This window comes from Charadrius vociferus, unplaced genomic scaffold (genome assembly GCF_000708025.1).
Source record: "Charadrius vociferus isolate BGI_N301 unplaced genomic scaffold, ASM70802v2 scaffold49, whole genome shotgun sequence".
In the NCBI taxonomy this organism is placed as follows: domain Eukaryota; kingdom Metazoa; phylum Chordata; class Aves; order Charadriiformes; family Charadriidae; genus Charadrius; species Charadrius vociferus.
The window spans coordinates 3,623,035-3,644,033 of record NW_009661375.1 but is presented as its reverse complement, the minus strand read 5'-3'; the positions used below and the strand labels follow the sequence as shown (position 1 = coordinate 3,644,033).

The following is a 20,999-nucleotide window of genomic DNA, read 5'->3' as shown; positions in this document are numbered from 1 at the left end:
ATCCCTATAGAACAAGTCATTCAAGAAGCCACATAAATTATTTCTTGGCACTTCTCCACACACAGACAGGAGAAGTTTGCCATTTGCAACAGCATGTTGTAGTTTGAATACCTGATGTCAAAGATGCTGTTTTTTTTTATTTCTGAATTCGTGAAATGCATCAATATTACCACGACAGGAGTCATTCTTCTCTTGAAGCTGAAGGATTTGACATTTCTCTCCTTTTGAGTTGGTGACTTAAACACTAATCCTGCACGCAAATAAAGCTAAGATTTATCCGTTGTAGCAGCAGGGTTCACTGGACGCTGCCTTACAGCATTCGGTGACGAGTTTCTGTTGGTCCCCTCTTTACCCTCCGTTTCATCATCTGAGTTATCTTCCTCATCAGCTTCTTGCTCTTCATCCAGCTTTTTTAGCAACTGAGCTGACTCTGGAGCTAGCTTCCCTTAAGGAGAAAGGAAAACATGCATACACAAATAAATACCATGACCATGTGAAATACACTTTAACATCATGGGCTAGCACAGAATTTTAACGAACTTAATCCAGGCAGCACTTCCCAGTGTCAGTCACTTAAGCTGCGATCTTAAGGAGAATTGTTGCTACCATGAACTGACCCACAGGTCAAGTTTTAACAGATTGCAGACTACCTAGACAAGTTAATATAAAACTTCCTCCAGCTTTGAAAATACGGGTCCGGTTCCCCCAAACCATAAACCAGCATTCAAATATTCTTCCATGACTTTTTAAGATTACCTTGAAAAATTTCAGACACTAAGCCCAAACTAAGTCTCTTACTATCCACAGAAATGTAAATTCCCTTTTAATCCTCACTTTGCCCCTAAAACTTACACAAACCCCCAACTTGGCAACACTGAGAGGTTCACTGAATACTTCTCTCTCTCTGCACATATGGAGTATCATATCTTGCTGGTATCAAAGCGCTGCAAAAACATTTTTCTATCTCCTAAAAAAATTTTTTTTAAAATAGTTCAGCTTTAGCTTAATACAAAATACAAACCCACTATAAACCCCAAGGGCAAACAGCTGCAGGTAAAGCATAGCATCAATCACAAGTGTAAACTCCTACAATCAATCTCATGTCCTGCAGGCACAAGTTACATACCAATATTTATTAAACAAGATATACCAAACAGCTTCACTGAATTAGAAGTACACAGTGGGCTTACTTGAATACGGGTACTGTGGTGGTCTGTGCCTTTTGGATGGACAGACACAGTCTGCTAAGAACACCATTATCTGAAACCAAAGAAAGACAAGTTTACGCCTCCAAACATCCTGCACATTATAGAATCATTTAGGTTAGAAAAGACGCTTAAGATCAAGTCCAACTGTAAACGCAACACTACCAACCCCAACACTAAACCATATCCCCAAGCGCCTCATCTTTTAATACTTCCAGGCATGGTGAGTCAACTACTTCCCTGGGCAGCCTGATTCAGTGCTCAATAACCCTTTCAGTGAAGAAATTTTTCCTAATATCCAATCTGAACCTCCCCTTGCACAACTTGAGGCATTTTCCTCCCATCCTACCGCTTGTTACTTGGAAGAAGAGACCAACCCCCACCTTGCTACAACCTCTTTTCATGTGGTTGAAGAGAGCGATAAGGTCTCCCCTCAGCCTCCTTTTCTTCAGACTAAACAACCCCAGTTCCGTCAGCAGCCCCTCATAAAACTTGTTCTCCAGACCCCTCACCAGTTTCGTTGCCCTTCTCTGGACACGCTCCAGAATCTCAATGTCTTTCTTGTAGTGAGGGGCCCAAAACTGAACACAGTACTTGAGGTGGGGCTTCACCAGTGCCAAGTACGGGGGAACAATCACTGCCCCAGTCCTGCTGGCCATGCTATTCCTGACACAGGCCAGGATGCTGTTGGCCTTCTTGGCCACCTGGGCACACAGCTGGCTCCCATTCAGCTGGCTGTCCACCAACACCCCCAGGTCATTTTCTGACCAGCAGCTTTCCAGCCACTCTTCCTCCACCCTGTAGCGTTGCATGGGGTTGTTGAGACCCAAGTGCAGGACCCAGCACTCGGCCTTGTTGAACCTCGTGCCGTTGGCCTCAGCCCATCAATCCAGCCTGGCCAGATCCCTCTGTAGAACCTTCCTACCTTCAAGCAGATCAACACTCCCACCCAACTTGGTGTCATCTGCAAACTTATTGATGGTGGACTCGATCCCCTCATCCAGATCATTGATCAAGACATCGTTTTCTTCCAGCCCCAATACCAAGCCCTGGGGAACGCCACCTGTGACTGGCCACCAACTGGGTTTAACTCTGTTCACCACCACTCTTTGGGCCTGGCCAACCAGCCATTTTTTTTTCACCCAGCAAAGAGTACACCCATCCAATCCAGGAGGAGCCAGTTTCTCCAGGAGAATGCTGTGGGAAACGGTGTCGAAAGCTTTATTAAAGTCCAGGTAGACAACATCCACAGCCTTTCCCTCATCCACTAAGCAGGTTACCTTGTCATAGAAGGAGATCAGGTTAGTCAAGCAGGACCTGCCTTTCATAAATCTGTGCCAACTGGGCCTGATCACCTACTTGTCCTGTACATGCCACGTGACAGCACTCAAGATGATCTGCTCCATATCCCTCCCCAGCACTGAGGTCAGACTGACAGGCCTGTAGCTCCCCAGATCCTCCTTCTGGCCCTTCTTGTAGATGGGTGTCATATTTGCTAACCTCCAGTCAGCTGGGACCTCTCTGGTTAGCCAGAGCTGCTGATAAATGATGGCAAGTGGCTTGATGAGCACTTCCACGAGCTCCCTCAGTACCCTGGGGTGGATCCCATCTGGCCCCATAGACTTGTGTGTGTCTAAGTGCTGCAGCAGGTCACTAACCATTTCCCCTTGGAATATGGGGGCTTCGTTCTGCTCCCTGTGTCTGTCTTCCAGCTCAGTGGGCTGGGTACCCCAAGAACAATTGGTCTTACTATTAAAGACTGAGGCAAAGAAAGCATCAGTGTAATACAGTGTCACAAGCCAATCTGTTTTAAGTGCTTCACTTACAAGTCCCAGTATCAGACCCGAGAATAGAGTTGCCAATGCAAAAACAGCATATGAGCCCCAGACTGGTATTCCGACGTTCTCTGTTAAATAACCATGGCAGTGCTGGAATAGAAGACAAGAGAATCATTTCAAGAATAGCTGAATAGCGTGTCTGTTAAGATAAAATAAAGTAGTGACCTAAGCACATACCCTGATCCACATTGACAACTGAAACAAAGCTGACATACTGCTCATCCTGAAACAAAGCAGAAAAAAGTAACTGAAAACATCGTTAGGCTAGTCACATACCTGTAACTTCTGATTTGCCTGACTGGTCATTATCTAGTACCATGTTGAACAACTTCCTGCTCATGTCTAGTTTCCCTTCTGGCTACTTTGATTTTTATCTTCTATTTTGTCTTTTACTTCAACAAACACTCGTTTTCCATGAAGCTACCTTTGGTACCAACATCAGCTTGAAAATGTTCCACATATGGACAACTACAAATTCACAAACTACCTTGAGTTGGATCTGCTGACATATAAATTTTAGTTTTGTTTATGTTCTAAGTTATATTTGGACCAACAGTTTATGAGAAGCCAGCTGGAAGTCTATTTAAGATATTAGGAATTAAGCATCTGGACATTTTATTAAAACAAAGAATTAACCTATTAAAAAAATCAGGTTATATAAGAAACGAGAGACATTCAGACATTTAAGTTTAGCTGTAATGCAATAAAAGTGAGAAAGACCAGGCTATCTGCCATGTATATCCTGCTGATTCCGATATTTCACTGTTATTGCGAAACTTCAGCTTTAAGTATTCACTTGTTGTAAAGGAAAGGAGAACTTAAACATTAAGTGAACGTAAGTTGCTAACGAGTGAGCCGTAGAAGAAGCCTGCATACAGTTTCAAGTAAGCACAAAAAATGAAGCCGATACTACACGCTTCTAACAGAAAACTTATTAATCCTAAAATTAATACCCCATTAATACCCCATTTCATTTGGTGTGGGCTAATACTTTGTAGGAGATCAACCACACAGTTTGAGGATCCAAATAGCATTGCAAGAAGAGAAAGTAACGATGCTGAGCCTCCTAGAAGAGCCACAAAAAATGTAACATTTCAGTCTAGCATAACGTTTCATAAACTGAACACTGCTACAGCACAGTACAGTTGGCACAAAGGTGTTTCAGCTGTCATTGCTCTAACAGAAGAAAAACCATGAACAATTGGCCTCATTTGCCTCAATCAGTGGTGTCCTCAACACGCTTTATCACTCACTACTCTGAAATCACCACATAGCACATGCAGCAACAATTAAAAGCACTTCAAAGCAACAAAACTAGAAAGTATTCCAAAGAGCATGTTTCTTCTCAGACTACAGTCTCCCCACTTCACTTTTACTTCATCAAAGGAACCTTCACCCTTCCACACTGCTTTTAACTTTGCTCCATATGTGTCATTTTAAACAGCCAGACCATATCTTACAACTGTGTTGCTCATTATTTTCCAGTTTTTATTACTAATTACCTAGAATTTAGCTGGGCAAAACATCTTTCTGCTGTACAAGCAAAAGAAGAACGTCAAGTGTAAGTTACCTACAAGAGTTTAGTAAAGCAATACACCCATCTACGATTATTTGAAGCGTTAAAGTAAACCTTGCTCAGGACATCTTTGCTATGCTTGTACACACAATCCTCCCACAGCCGATGAAGGAGGCACGACCACCCTCCCCTCACGTTCACGTACTTCTTACCAGCACAGAGCTGCTGCATAAGCTGTTAACAAGAAGGCAGCACCAGGCGCAGCACACCTAAGGACCTGTCACAGCAGGTGCATGTTTGACAACAAATTATTATAAAAATCATATCAAAACTTACAGGAAAGAGGAAGGACCAAACCACGATGAAACTGGTTCAATAGATTTCCATTCCTGGTCACTGATAAAATTTATGAAATCAGTTTTAGTTCTTGCACCCTGGTACCTCCTGAACTCTCCATCTTTGCAGCTGCAAAACAAACAAAAAGAAGTCCCTCATTTTAGACAGTCCAAGTATGCAGCATTCGCTTCCACTCAACATCTTCTCTCCCATCACCTTGCCTATTTTTTGTAGTTTTACTTTACATTTCATGATATCGGCTCTAAAATGTTTCCCAAGAATCTTGACTACAAGTATTTATAGAATCTTGACTCCACGCGTATCTTGGCTACTTTCAGATTGCCATTCCATAAAAAGATCATGATCTTCCTAATGCGCTTGCCACACAATGGCATTAAGCTCAACCTACAGAGAAAAGATTGCAAAACAGAAACACCCATGAAGCGACAGAATAAATAAGGCCTGAAGGGAAAAGAAAAAAAATCAATTGGCAGTACTACAAGGTCACAGCAGGTAAGACAGTGGTTGTCTCTTTGTAAAGTAACTTAACTAACGTCCTTAAAAAGCATAGTAGATCTCATTCATTTGCCCCAAGTAAAGGAGAAAAAAGTCCTCTCTCCTCCAGCATAGTAGATCTCATTCATTTGCCCCAAATAAAGGGAAAAAAAAAAAAAGTCCTCTCGCCTCCAAAAAATCCTGCTGCATTGCATACTTACTGATAGATGGTAGGAAGAGCTGTTATGATAAATCGACCACTTAATCCTGTAAGAAAACAGAATAGTAGAGCATTCATACGTTAGAAAATGCAAGAATTGTTATTATACACCAAAATAAAAACAGCAGCTCTCAGGTATCAATCTTTAATTGCAACCGAACACAAACTTGTGCGTATCAAAAGATACAGTCTAAAAGAAAGGTCCCTGGACAAAGAGTGGGAAAGTTTCTACATGGGGAAAAAGGTACGTCTGGGGATAACCATTGTACTCAACTATTTCAGCTGTAGCTTTTCAGAGGGAGATGCTCTCCTTTTCCCACATGATCTGCAACCTCTAGTCCTGGCAGAAAATAACCCAAGTGGGGCAAGTTTCAGAAGTTCTTCTGTGACTTTGGAGGAAAGTATCAGCATGGAGGTGGTCATTTTTACAAACCCCACAAGGACGTGTGGCCAATAAAGAGAAATGAGCTTCAGCTGAGGGATACCAGACTGCTTGCACTCCTTTTCACCAACAAAGGTAAGTACTACTACAGGGAAGGCTGGAATCACGTTTGGTTTTTTTTTTCCTTTGTATTACACTTAAAAAGCACGGCGAAAAAACTCCTTGAACACCTCCACATCACCCCAGAGAAACCCCCTTGTTCCCCGGCCCACAGCCGGCCCCGCCGGGCTCTCACCCGGCTGCTCCGTGACATCCACTTTGGCAATGTTCACTTCCAGGTCCTCGCCCCACTCGGCAAACTTCTCCCACTCGGGCTGCAGGTTCTGGCAGGCGGGGCACCACGGGGCATAGCTGTGGGCAGCACAACTCTGTCACCAACAGGCACCGCTCGCTCCCCCGCGGCCTCACAGAGGGCCGCTGAGAGACAGACACCCCCCCCACCCCCGGAGCGTCGAGTTGTGGGGCTCGTGGACACGGCGCTCGGCCAATGGGGGGCGCCGGTTTATCCGCCGTTGCCTCACACAGCGCCACCCCCACCGCCATGTTCCTCACAGGCGGTGTGGGGCGGCAATGGCAGCTTCGCTGACCTCCTTCTGTGGCAAGCCCTGCTCGCAGCATCACCCTGGGGACATGGAGGAGAGCTGCTGCTTTCCCCTGCTGCTGTGCAGGGGGTGGCAGCTCCCCAGGGAGTCCATCTCTTCAGCTGGACAGCGAGGGGGCCTGTGCGGGCTGCTTGCCCTCCGTGCACAGTGCACACTTCTTCCCTCGCCTCCTGTCACACCCTGACATCAAACAGGTGAACAGGAACAAAACCAGCCACAGCAAATACTGCAGCTACGTTAATCTCCTATGCCTCATTTCCTTCCTTCAGAGCACTCTGGGCACTCGGGGCAGGTTGTGGCTCATAGTGAGGTGACGAAACTCCCGTACAAGGTCACAAGGAGAATGGATTTCCCTCACTTCAACCCCTGCATCCTTCTCTTGCATCTTTAGTTACTTGCGTCTGAGAATCATAGAATGGTTTGGGCTGGAAGGGATCATCTAGTTCCAACCCAGGTAGCTCAGAGCCCCGTCCAACCTGGCCTTGAACACCTCCAGGGATGGGGCAGCCACAGCTTCTCTGGACAACCTTCCCCAGGGGCTCACCACCCTCACAGGAAAGAATTTCTTCCTCATATCTCGTCTAAATCTCCCCTCTTTCAGTTTAAAGCTGTTACCCCTAAGAGTAACTTCGTTCTCAAGCAAAAGTCAAGAAAAAGATCACTGGTAACGAGCAGACAATTCCTGCATCATTTCACTGCAGTCTGTCAGCACCTTAAGCTTTTTAAGGCAAGGAACCTTTTTTTTTCCCCCCATATGCACATCCTTTCTCTACCACGAAGTTTTTTCCAGCTCTTGCTCAGGAGTGACTGTGATAACATTACCTTTCCTTTTCTGCCTGGATTGCTTCTTTCCCAGCACCTTTCAAGGGGGCCTTTGCCACAATTTCGTATCCCCCAATTCAGAGCCTTGGCAAGTGGAGAGAGCTGGTCTGCAGCAGCCATTAGAGCAGTGCAGGAAAAAATAAATCAGCATTTGGGTTTTGTTTTTTTTTTCAATTTTGGCAACTTTTCTATAGTACAATGTGTATGTTCCTTTCTGTAGAAGAATATTAAGGCATTAATAAGGACTTGATGAAGCTTGTTATTCATTGATTCAGGGTTCAGTAATAAATCACTGCTTGCAGCACTCTCCCTGCTCATCGCCATTCCATTTTAGTCATAATTTAATTTTTGAAATTTGTTATTGATAATCCAAGAATACCTTTGTTCTGCATCAGTAATGAGACAAGACGTGAAGAGCTGTCTTCGGTTCTTCAGGGTAGCAGTACACATCCTGATAATTTAAGATGCGTTGAAGAATAAGGGCATAAACAAATGTGTTGTGTTACCATGTGGAGCGGAGGCTGGGTGACTGCTTGCTTTGATCCACATCCTGGGGAAAGTGGTGAGAAGCATGATCCCACCTTTTATTCATGCTGAGTAAGAGGATAATTGAATGTTCCTTTCTTCAGTGCATCCAAACCGATGACTGCATGGAGGATGAATTTGATTTAATCCATGCGCAGGTCAACAAAAGAGAAAAAGCATGACGGTGTAGAGGCAACAACAGAAGCAATTGCCACACAGCCTTTAAATGAAACCACAGGAGAGCTCTTTTGGGACCAAGTCCCACCTGGAAGAGCACATGCGGAACTGTGAGGCGGGAAAAACAATTTTGCCATTTAATGCTCTGAGGCTTAAGGAGAAAGGAGCTCGTAGGCATTCACTGTAAATAAAGAGTAGCTTCAAAGGCATACGAAGCTCCCTATGGAAACAGCTTGAAAGTCCCTGAAAAGTATGACTTTGTTCCTCCTTTGTTTGGTTCCAGTAATTATTTTAAGGGTAATAAGTGCTGTGAATTACTTTTTATCTCCATTATTATTACACTGACATTGTCTTGTTTCTTTGTAAAGTTTTGAGGCGTTTGAGAACAAGAAAGCCTTGACTGTATCCTTTATGCATTCTTCCTCCAGCCTATTCACCTCAGCCCTCCCAAGCTGTATGGAGAAATGTCTGCCTTGTCTTTCAAGGTTCACTGTAGAATAAAGAGATTTAATAACAAAACATCAGATGGCTCTGAGTGGCCTTAAGAAATGAACACATCTCGTAATCCTACCCCTTTTCCCTTCGTCTGTGCCTGCTCTGTTATTGTGACATGAGACTTGCAAAAAAATGGTACTTTATGGCTTACTTTCAGAAACGTGCAGAGGGTGGAAGAACAGCATTGGTTTAGCACATTAGTCACCACAGCCCAAATCCCCTTCTTACCCTCATGCTTCTTTAGAGGTTTGATACTCCTCCACGGGAGCAATGCCAGATACTTTTATGTTCGCGAGGCTGCAGAGCCCTGTCACTCTGATCTTGACCAACTTGAGGTGTCTCCAAGACCACCCTGGCCGCTGCCCCTCTCTGCTTACTCCTCAAGAGGGATCCTCGGGCTCGTAGGCATGGGTCTTTCCCTGCACAGGTGGCAATAATTAAATTATGGGCCAACACACGTTACATAAGTTTTGCTACAGACCCTTAATGTTCTCTCTTATGAGAGAGTTTGTCCACACCTCCTCACACACAGACGTGAGAAAAATGCACCGTCCTGCCTGCCAGAGGTGCTGCGCAAGTGTTAAAATTTGGTGACGGTGTTTGCAGGAAGAGATTTGTCTGCTGAGACCTGTGCTGAGAGCAGTGTATCCTGCTTTTACAAGCAACGCTGGGTTCCAATTGCACCACCACTCGAAGGGGAAAGTAGGAACACTGGTGAAAACTTCCCTGACCCCCAGGGACCACTGTCAGACTGCCCACAGCCTTCCTTTCGGCAAATCCCGGTAACTGTCGACATCCTCCAAGAAAACCGCAAGTGGTTCTGCAAAACACTGGTTCCTCTGGTGGGACAAAGTTCAGAGTCATAGAATGGTTTAGGTTGGAAGGGACCTTAAAGACCATCTAGTTCCACACACCCCCTGCCATGGGCAGGGACACCAAGTTATGGTGGTGGAGGTCAGAGGGTGCAAATGCTAGTTTGTAAAATCGACCCCACAGTGCGGAGCGGGGGTTTTCACACCCAGTGGGGTGAGTTCTGCACCGCCAAGTGATTTTTTTCAGCTATTAGTGATTTTTTTTCATGTTCTTTTTTTTAGCGCTGCCACACAGGGGCAGAGTTGAGGCTGCTTGTAAACGGTGAAGAGTTCAGAAGAAAATCCTCTTCAGTTAGAAATTATCTGGTTCTCCTGCTAGGGACACCCTGTCGTCTTTCAAGGTGTGAACATGGAGGGCTTTTTTGTTGTTCAATAATACTCTTACTCGTGTTTTTAGGTTGTTTTTCTAAGGAGCTGAGGTTAAGGGGATTTTGTGGTCAGTCTACAGTCCTTCTGCTCAACACACAACCACAATACTGGTCATCATTTTGGCCAAGGTTGGGGTTACAAAAATATCAAGTCTCTGTAAGTTTCATGAATAGAGTTGTCCAGTTAGAGGAGTACTACCGACGCACAGAAAGAGGATGAAGCACAAGCCCAGATTATTGTTTGCCAGAGGGAAAAGGAATTATTAATCTTAACTGCAGGGAAAGCTTCAGTCAGCAAGAACGCTTGTCAGACAAGGGGACGTTCAGTCATGAGGCGCTGAGCCCAGGAAACAAGGCTGGTACATTCTCCTGCCCACCGAGCTGTTTTGATACAGGATGAAAGATGATAAAGCGAAAAATGCCTGTGTAATCAAGAAATCATCCTTTTCTTGATGACATCTGTGCCTCAGAAAATCAGATCCCACAGCTAGGAGTGGGAGGAGAAAGACTCTGCTTCCTTTGGTTTTTGTTTTCTTTTGAGCTGAAAATGAAAAAAGAGACTAAAAGGCTTGAATGTCTCAACATTTTCCCCTAAGTTAAAACCACAGAGATGAACAAATTTTCCAAATTCAACCAGTTCTGTAAGTGGTCAAAAACATTAAAAAAAAAAATCACACAAATTCACCCACTCTTTTTTTTTTTTTTAGAATGTTAATTCATCTATATTTGAAATGCGAACAAATTGAACCAGCTGTATTTTCACGTATTTTCTCTCTTTTTTTTTTTTCATTTTCTTTTTTAGAGTACCCTTACATGTCCTGATGATGAACTGAACGCTAAACCAGACGAATGAGCAGTAGGAGCACAGAGGCTGCGTGTCCGGGGCTGATCTTATGAAGGACCACTCTGAGACAGCCGAGTGCTGGCCAGGTAATTATTTCCAAACACGGACCAAGCTCTGCAGTCCCTGGACGAGGTACAGCATCAAGAGCCCTGACCTCATTTACAGAGTCTGCATTTGTGAAATGCCAAGAGATTATGCAGAGAGCTTCCCTGTGTGTAATCGTATGGGGCAGGAGACATGAAGTCATTGTCCTACAGCCCAAGGTGAAATCAGAGTGACACTGAAAGTCTCAGGCAGGCCCAGGGCTGCATTTGGTACTGCTGTAGGAAGAAAAACTGATCCTGGCTAATTTATTTGGCTGTTTTCTGGCTTCGGCCTTTTGGGAAAGTTGGCATTCACAATTCCACTCAGAACAGTTTTCTGGGCTTCAGCGTTTGAAGAATTAAAGTCAAGAGCTAATTACTTTTCTGGAGCTCTGGATTTCATTCCAGGAAGGCAACCCATGCGTCAGTGCTTCCTCCTACAGAAAGATCTTCTATATTAGGAGAAATAATTCAACCCTACCTGCCTAAATTGAAGCCCACAGAAGGTGCCACTGACTTCCCAGAAGCCACATTGGGCTTGGTGCTTGTGAGCATGGCTTTCTCGCAGTGCACAGTTGAGGAGGATTAGCAGAACCCCCCCTCCACAGGGGACTGTGCTCAGAGAAGCCCTGTTGGAAAGCACATTCCCATCCGACAGCCCAGTCCTTCTGCTCCCCACTACCTGAGCTGCCCCAGCACGGGGTCCAGAAGACCCTGCGTTGGGGGTTTGGGTTCTTGAGAGCTTTAGCTTCGGTGTGAGCAAAGAGTTTTGCTGTCTCGGCTTCTGCTGTTATGCAATCCGTGCCTGACTGCAGTTTGCGTCAGCTGGTGAAAATGCTATGCGCAGCAAGGTTTGCTGCTTCTCGCTTTGGAAAACTACTTGGAAGACCTCAGAATTACAACAGCCCTTCTCACAGCCATTCTCCATCAGCCTTTCCTCTATCTGCTAAGAAACTCCAGTAACTGCTAATTATTCAGTAATTAAGAGTCTCTCTAGGGTCATAATTGTAAATCTGGCCTCTCCCAGTCACTGTTTGCTCATTAGGTAGCAGTTTTCTCAACGCAAAAACAAATTCTGTTCTTTACATTTGATTGGATTACAAAATTGCTTTAAACTCTGTGGAGATGATTAGGAAAAGTGTGGTTTTGCGCAATAGTTACCATGGGAACCAAAGTGGAGAGATCTTTATAAACCAAAAGTCAAACAGATTGTGTTTCAGACAATTAACATTGTCTCACATGTTTATTCATTTGCTTTAACTCTTTCTTGCACTAATCTGAAATAGTTTTATATCTTATTTGGTATCAAATGCTGTGTCAAACAGATTCTGTTCCCTTGAGGATTCACCACACTCTTCTCTTGCAAGGCCACCTTGCAGCCCTGGTTAGCTTCATCTTCTTCTGCTTTGCCTCTTTGCTCTGGAGATATCTCTGGGAGCTCCCAGTGAGGTTTGGTTTGGGATTGGGATTGGGACACACATGTGGGGAGAATTGTCAAAGCTCCTGTCCTGTCAGTGGAGCCCAGAGAGCTCTGGCACATCAGGGCGCGCTGGTGGGTGAGCTGAGGTGCACTTACTGCTTCTCCTGTGTGAACCCTTCTGCCGTCTTTTCTAACACCCAGGACTCCTCAAACCTGCGTTTCTCCTACTTCCATGTTTGACACTTTAGGGAAGAGCAGCTGATAAACTGGTCAAGTGCTAGTAGCTGTCCCTCTGCTCTCCTCTCTTTCCAAACCCCCCTCTTTCTCCAGCAACCTGATCCCATCCCATCTCTTGATTTCTCCCTCCCCTGCTGTCAGCTCTCTCCTCAGCGTCTTACCATCCTCTGGCTCTCCCCTCACAGCGCAAACAGTCTGTCACATCTTAAAAAAGAATTAGCATTATGCCAGACACCCATTTCCCGCTCCAGCAGTTTCCACTGGTCTTTCTCCTTCACATCCAGGATATCAGGAGGCCATCACTATACTCAGCTGCCGCCATAATAACAGCATTGCCTTTCTCTCTGTCCACCGTTGCCTTCGTCCTCCTACTAAGGAGGAGGTTTTGTCCTGCATTAGTACAGCACCCCTCAGAGCAGGGTTTTGTTGCGAGCACGCCTCCAAGAGATAATAAGTAAGCAAGGCATGTCCTAATTTTCCTCCAGACCTCTGCCTGACTCTGTGTACAGGAGGAATTCCCCTACCAGGAGAATTCAATATTCATGTATTTAAAAACCAGCCGCTCCTCATCTCCCTCCCCTGTGTACTGCTGACCTCCTTCCCCTGCACTGGATACGGGATTACTGATTTCCTCAGGGGCTGATCCATCACACTTGTTTCAGTTCTTCACAAACAAATAGTATTTCCGTCCCCTGCTGGAGGTAAGGCGAGGAATATTGCATTCAGCATCGAAGTCAGTCCATTCTCAGACTGCTGTTCAGATCACAGGACTGTGCCATAACAGCTGCTCTGTCCCTCCCGCCCTAGAGTAGAGCCTGCGTCTTCCACCAGCATGCCTGTTTTCACAAGAGCATCATGCAGCCACAGTTTGGCAAGCTTTGACAGGACTAGCAAAAGGCATATTCCTCACGCAAAGGTGCCTGACCTACCAAATTTCCGATCAAAATGAAGGAAGAATGAGATAACCTCAGTGAAACGTGGGTGAGAATTAGTGTTGTGCGAGGCAAGCCTCCCCTTTTCCCTAGCTTCAGTCTGCTGAACTGATTTTAGCAGAAACCTTCCAGAATGTTTGTTCCAAGGCAGCTAGGTGGCCTGGAATAGATCAGCGGGCGAGATTTCAGCTTTGGGAAGATGAGAAGAGACTGAAAGCAGGGGCTTGCAGTGGGAAATGTTGGGCAGCCAGAAATTTAAGTGTTGCTACTTCCTCTGCATTTTGTTGCAGAAGAGACACAAACGAAGGCTCAGGGCATAGCGCAAAGCATGTGTGCGTAAAGGGACGGCTGGGCCAAGTACTGTCTTGCACACTCAAGCCAGGGACCAAACGACCAGCTCCTGCCTTCCAAGTATTTATTTACTCCAGAATGGTATGGATGTAAATCCCGACTGACCTGCTGGTTTTACATCACTTTGCACCAGTCTGAGAGTCACTCTTGGTTCCAGGATGCAGTGAACGTTATGCTGATTGAAACCCGTTTGCTGTATTGCAGTGACAAGAAACCTGTTGCCCTGAGGCCAGCACAGCAGTCTGCCCAAAGGCGTCCAAAGACATACAGGGGAAAATGATATTAAAACCCTTTTCTTGTAAAATGTCACTTTGGCAAGAGGAAGGTTTGTGCAGATATTCTTGTACTGTCTTTGGAGCTCCAGCAGATGCTACGTGCGCAGAGCTGGTTCAGGCAAGACGGAAACCAGGCCATATTTAACTCGCTACACTCAGTGAAAACATTCCAGTTCAGGTCCAGTTTCTATCTGTAAAAAAATCACAGGGCAGGGAAGATGTCAGTATAGCATACATTTTTCCTTATTGCCATGGGAAGTGAATCCTGTGTAATGTAAGAAGCGGGGACAAAGCAATGAGAACCAGAAGGTGTTTATCGTGGCCAGCGTTGCATGTGAACATATTCCCATTCACCAGCCTGCGTAGCAGAGCAGACCAGTCCCAGGCTTGCGCAGGCTGTTAAGATCCAGCCTGCATTTTCACTGCAGTCTCTGAGGCTGGAAGAGTTTTCCTGCATAGCCGGTGAGGAAGTGATGTTGCTTTTGAAGCCAAAAATAAATCTTTCAGATAGACAACATAATCTGTAACAGGCCCAGCACTTCACTGCTATTAGATAATGCTGGTGAGGTGCAGTTCATGACACTCTAGAAGATTATGTTGGATTATTAGATCAGATTAGATTAGATTATCTTCCTGGATATTGAGGTCAGAAGGGCCATGGGGAGAGGGGGGAGACAGTCTGATTTTCTGCATATCCCCAGGCATCCATGTATTCTTCAGGGGGACTCATACCACTCCTCATTTGCTTTACACCCCTTTTTCATTTACTTCAGCCTGCCTTGCGAGGGTATTGATACCAACCTCTTTCTAGTCATGTCCTTGCTCTTGAGATCAAGCCACACTCTCTCCCAGGCAGTGCCACAAATAGCGTTGTAGCACCTTGAAAGCGGGAGGCATTTCTGTCCTCAGGAGGAGACGGGCTGGCTGGCTGTTGGCAGAAAGCCCACTGCTAGTTAATTGGAAGAAGAGTTTTAAATCAAGTTGGTATTTTTTCTTCAAACAAGGCGTCTCAAATGGAGTGCTTAGCATCAAAGAATCAAGCAGAGCAGCACAGAAATAGCAGCAAGAGCATCTAACGAGGCAGAGAACAAGACTCCTGACCCTGGTGAGGCTAGCAAGGGAGACTACTTCCAAAGGCATCTTCTTTGAGCACAGGGGAACATTTCTCCTTAAGACTTTTCTATTTTCCAGCAAAGGGAGAAGCCCACTGGTAGTATGGCAGCAGAACAAAAATCTTTTCTTCCAGTTCCAGATCCTTATCTAGCCAAATACCTTCTCATTGACACTGGTGGGCTCTGAACCAGGCCCACAAGAGTTTGAAGAGCACATCACGAGTTTGCATTTAACACCACCTCTCCTCCACTTCTCCCTGTAAAGTCCTTCTGTGAGTACCCTGTTGCTGGCTGGTGCTGGTGGGTATTTGCTCTCCTGGGCTGGCACTGTTGGATTGGATTGTGCTGGACTGGGAGTTGGCAGGAACTTGCGTGGAGCCCAAAATAGTTTGAGATCCAAACTCCCTGAGATTGGAGGAGTTTGGATCTTACTCTGGACTTTATTATTCACACTTCCTCTTTATGGCCACAAAAAGCCCAGATTTAGCATAAAGAGTCAGTCTCTATTGCAAACCCAGTCAACGAGGACCCTGTCCAACTTGTCCTTTCTGACTGACCATGGCAGAACAAATCCCTCCCTCCTCTGCTGACACCAAGAAAATCCAGCGTTGGGCTACTGAGTGGTTGTAAATGGCAGTGAGGGACGTGGTCGTAGCGGTGTAATTCATGTTGTACACTTACCCTATTGGTCATGGAAATGTGTTATAATCATATTTTCGCTTGTTGATAGTGCCTTTATACAGTGGATGTGCGTTTGCCACACTCATCCTAACAGACATCTTGTAAGGTTTTCTAAAAAACTCTCATACTATTTTTGTAACTTTTATTTGCGCTGTGGGAATTGCAATCCCAGATGCAGAACTCCCAAAGCAATCACCAGGTACACACAGCCCCGCCGCAGGGAGCTGTGACGGACAGGCTGTGATAAGGATGGGCATGCTGGGTCACTCGCAGAACCTCTTCTTCGTCACATTGTACTGTCCTCCGCTGCCTGAGGGGTTGCACTGGACTACCTGCAGAGCAAGAGCCCGCTGATCTTGCATGCCCTCTGTAAAATCAAATGGAAACCCATTTGCACTAACAGAATATGGATTTATTCATCCTTTTGCAAAAAAAAAAAATAAAAAAAAAATAACAGAGTCATTTTAATATGCTTTCAGGCAATAATTGAGTCAATGATTCTGTAATGAGAGTTCTGCCCTCTGTTCCTCAGAGGGTGTTCTCTCTGGCACACATATCTGCATTTCTGTTGTGAAGAGCCCTGTGCGCCTTGCCCACACATTACTTACTGAGGGTGCTGTAACTGCTGTGTAGGCTGATGCAAAATGTTCCATCACCCACAGATCCCTGCCTGCCTCTGCCTTAAAATGTCATTGAGAAACCAACCAAGAAACCATGCTTATTAGAGAAGCTTCTCTCCTAGGAGTCCACTCCAGCGTGTACCCCCCGCTCACCTGCAGGTAGCAAAGGTAATGCTGAGCCAGAAAAAAAGATGCTAGAGCAACAATCCCCAAAAAATCCTAGAGCAAAAAAATATCCTACAGCAAAGCATGCTACTCTGACAGAGCTCAGTCTACTAAATCAGGGAAGAGCGATGTCTAAGTAGGCATGAAGAAGCTTCCACTGCAATCATCACAAACTCTTTCTTCAGCCAGAATATGCTGAATAAAACTAAACGTCACAGGGTGAATCAGAAACCCGGCAGGGAGGTGGTGATTATCACGCTTAAACATTTTTTTTTTTTTTTGAGCACTTCTGGAGAGCTCTACCAGAGTCATTTTTTGGTTATCCTAGTGCGGGATGGGCTAGGAAGCAACGTGCATGTGTCTGATGCCCACAGACACAAGCTCCCTTCTTGTGCAGCCCCAACAGAGATGTGCAGCAGGAGGGGTTGAGAGGAGCTGAGAAGGTTTCTGCACAATCCCATCTCTGCTGCAAAATTCGTTTGAAAAGTGCCGGGGTACTTGTTTGCCAATCCAAGGAAAAGCATGGGGACATTTTCGTTGTACACAGTAAAGCGGCATGCTTCTGCTGCCAAGAGTGTGACCCCCACCCCACAAAAGCAAAAGACGCGAGTGATGGGGCGACAGTCTGAAGGTCGAACATCAAACATGGGAAAAGTGGGACCCAGGAGTTTCTATCAAAGCATCTAAATTGGAGGCTGAAGAGACAAGAGGGATTTGGATAAAATGGGTCCATAAAGGAGCAGCCTTCCCTATCGCCCAGTCTTGCCTCTCATTTTCATTTATTTATGCTTTTCTCCCATATCGACAACCGCCCAGTCTGCTGCACGCTGTTAGAATCAAAACTGAATCTTCAGGCAAGCAAATAAACAGACAATAAAATACTACCCAGCAGAAACTGTTTAATTTTCTTGGTAACATAATGCAACAGCAGCCATAGCAGGGAGGTGATCCGTCATTGCCACGAAGGTGAACTCCGCTCTTTAGCAAAATTTATCAGAACTGCCTTCCCTTCCCTCGCAGTGCCTGAGCCGCAGTCCCATGAATCCGCCGCCTCCGGGAGGCACCTCCTGCACAGACGTGTCTCATGCCGCTTGCTACCGCGTCTTCCGCCGCAGCATCTCCTACTCGCCTTGCTTGTCTGCAGGTTGCATTATGGTAATGTCAGGCTTGATCATTTCCAAGTCTTATTCATACAGCGTTTGTTGTCTTTCAGCAGAAATACGGTGCAGATCAGTATTGTACATACTGAACTCTTTAAAAAAGACCAATTTCCCCCAGTTCAAAACAGGTATGAGCTGGCAGCAAACTCTCAGCAGATAACGTGCATAATAAGGGGAAGGGTTTAAGGATGTTTTACTCGAGAACCAAACCAGCACAAGTTCGCTGTGGGGAGGGCAGGCCAGGCGTGCCCAGATTTAGAGGGGCTGGGAAGGGAGCTGGGACAGAAAGGACAGGCACCGTCGGCAGCAAGTCAGCCTCCCCTCCAGCGGGGTTGCTGCAGAGGAGGGGTGAACTGCATCCCCAGGGTGGTGGGGACGTGATTCAAAGGGTTTCTGGGCAGAGCTGCTGTGCTTCCCATGGGACCTGCTCTTATCTCCATTGCAGGGCTTGGCATGGGAACAAAATCCCCCAGCAAGCCCGGACAGAGGGGGCTCGAGGTGGGCACTGCCTGTTGGATTGCAGCTGGAGACCACGGGAATGAGAAGGGGAGAGGAGACAGCTGGGACCCGGCTGTGGGAACAGCACAGGTCACAGAAGAGCAGAGCCCAGCGCCATGGCTGAGGTGCAAGGTCCTGCTTTGCACACATCGTCACCGCCACGCGTGCCCAGGCACATGGAGCGGGTCCCCTGTGCTGGCACCAGCGTCAGCGAGCTGGTTATTGGGCAGGCGAGCTCCCCACCTGTGGCAGCAGCAGAGGAAATCCACCCTAATGAAATGCTTCCCTGCAGTAATTGGATTTCCACTGTAAACGAAGTCATTATGCTGATTGTCCTTGTGCTTTTGAAAAGGAGACAATGCCAGTGAGCGGCAGCTCTGGCTGATGGACCCATTTACATATCTCTGTGGTGGCAGCCAAGCAAGGGCATTTCCCTGCGCAGGAGAGCAGGGGCCGGCGTGTGCGAGGTCCAGGTGGCCACGTGGCTCCAAATGCTCACAGATATGCTCCAAAAAATGGGCAGGGGAGGGGCTGTAAAGTGATTTGTGCAGTGGCCAGAGGACATTCCAGCTGCATGTCTCAGCTGTGGTGGCCTTCCTGGGCACAGCGTGCCCTCCCTGTCCAGGCTGAGCGACAGGCACTTCCCAGTCTGTGGCTGGAGAGCTGCTCGGTGAAGGGCTGGCCGTGACCAGCATTAGGAACGCAGAGGTCTTCAGTCTACAGGGATGAAACGAAGAAGCAGGGCAAGGGTATGTACCAAAGAAGCGTGTCTGCAGCAGAGGTGGGATCAGACCCGAGCTCCTCTCTGAGGTCTCCATGAGGCTTGCTGGCTTTGGAGACATGGGCTGATGTGGTGCCATCAAGAGAAAAGAGGTGAAGGCAATCTCAGGATGCTCTGGGAACACCCAATTCAAGCTGGGGCTTGAGCGGGGCTTTGTCATCATGGTTCGATCAACAGCAAGTCACTGCCTGTGCCATCTCCTCTCTTTTTTTTTTAAGGTTTTTTAGTCATATAGGAAAATGTCGCGCTATAAAAAACTCACAGAACAAAAACAAAAGCCCGAGTGAAAAGAAAAATACAGCTGCAGTTCTGAGGTTACTTTTCAGGTTGGCTGTGCCCGAAATCCTTTCAGCAGGTCTCAGGAGCCAGGGCTCACGTTGCAGTGCCGCTAGGCCAAGAAAAGACACACAATGGGAAACAGAAGACAAAACACCATTTGAGACCAAGATGCCTGGTTGGACTGGGGACAGATGAAATAAAATGAATCTAAATTAGTGATTTGGATCATCATTTAAATCAGCAAGTGAAAAGTATCGATTTAAACAACTGAGAAATCTTGGTTTGCATTTATACCTCATTTCTTTCTAGTGAGAAAGGATTGCGATCAGTGGTGCAGCTGATGAGAGACACCGATCAGGAGCTACACCAGGGCTTTGCTCCCTGGGCGCTGCCTTTTGCTGATGGGAACAATGTGTTCAGCTAAAAGACACTTAGAGGCATTGCTCTGCTTCGGCGGGCGTTTATTCTGTATTTACGTAGCGCGATGCTCATGCAGTTGCACTGTCGCTGTGGGAGCACTTGTCTCTGTCCTCCTGAACCCCTCCAGACTCACGTTGAACCAGACTGGCAAAGGGACCTCACGGACGCTCGTGCAGCATCATTAAATGGCTGCGGGGTGCGGATGAGGCCAAACACATCAATGAGGCCAAGAAGGGATTAGAAAGACAGGCTCCTTGGTGGCTACTGAACATAACGGTCCACAAGCTGCTGCCAGCTCCACAGGTCCCTGCTGCTAGGGCACAGCCAGGAAAGGATCTGATCGGAGCTGCCTTCGCGCTTACATCCTTTGCCCGCAGCCCAGACGGCTGGCCACGGTTGGAAAAAAGGCACGAGGGGAGGTTGGTCTCTGCTCCGAGCCCTTCAGCCATCCTTATGTCCCCAGGCTAAGCTGCTCCTCTCTCATCCTTGCAGAGCCCTTATGCCCGAGCCCCTTTCCCTCCCAGAGCCGATCCCTGTTCCCAGGAAGGCAGCGGGGATCTCAGTGCTGGCACGGCCGGGTTCCCATCCCAGCTCTGGGATCACTCGCCTCTCCGCAGCCTGCCTGGGAAGTCCCCTTGCGTCCCCATGGCCGGAGGCCAGCGGGCAGAGCAGAAACCTCGCACACGGCCAGCTGGCAGCCAGCAGGAGCTTCACAAACCCCGTGGCGCCGGAGGAGACAGACAATTTATTTCACCTCCAACTCAGTGCTGCGAAGGACCGTGTCCCTGCAGAGCTGGTGCAGAGCCAGGACTCGCTCCTGTGAAAGCAGCACCAGAGGGAACCAGGGCCAGCCCCCAAAAAGTGCTGCCTGGGAGATTTTAGGGTTTTAGATGGGTTTTGGCTCTAGCCAAGCCCATTTTTAACACTGGGCAGGAGCAACCCAGAGACCAGTGGCTGTGTCCTCATTAATGGGGCTGCAGGAGCCTGTGTATGCCAAGTGCCCTGACACGACAGGGTACAGCCACACCATAGCCCCCACGTGCCGTTGCAGCGAGGACAGGCAGACAGGCTCACCCGCAGAGCTGTACCATCCCCACCACGAGGCAGATGGGATCGGAAACTGGGGCTGGATCCAAGCTGCCAAGAGGCAACGCATCGATGGCAGGAGGAGTCTTTGAAGAAATCTGGGCTCCAAGCCACTGCTGGAGCAGCGTGCCCGGGTCACAGC

The 20,999-nt window shown here is 46.9% G+C and overlaps 1 protein-coding gene across 1 annotated transcript in view; it reads right to left on the bottom strand.

Annotated features, from left to right (window-relative positions):
• Positions 1-266: 266 nt before the first annotated feature.
• TMX1 (thioredoxin-related transmembrane protein 1) overlaps positions 267-20,999 on the bottom strand; it is a 69,696-nt gene continuing 48,963 nt past the window's right edge. The window contains exons 2-8 of the mRNA XM_009893941.1: positions 6,288-6,403; positions 5,612-5,657; positions 4,896-5,024; positions 3,221-3,266; positions 3,032-3,133; positions 1,191-1,260; positions 267-445 (exon numbers count right to left, since the gene is read on the bottom strand). Coding sequence (XP_009892243.1) covers positions 267-445; positions 1,191-1,260; positions 3,032-3,133; positions 3,221-3,266; positions 4,896-5,024; positions 5,612-5,657; positions 6,288-6,403 — 688 coding nt within the window. The remainder of the gene's footprint in view (positions 446-1,190; positions 1,261-3,031; positions 3,134-3,220; positions 3,267-4,895; positions 5,025-5,611; positions 5,658-6,287; positions 6,404-20,999) is intronic.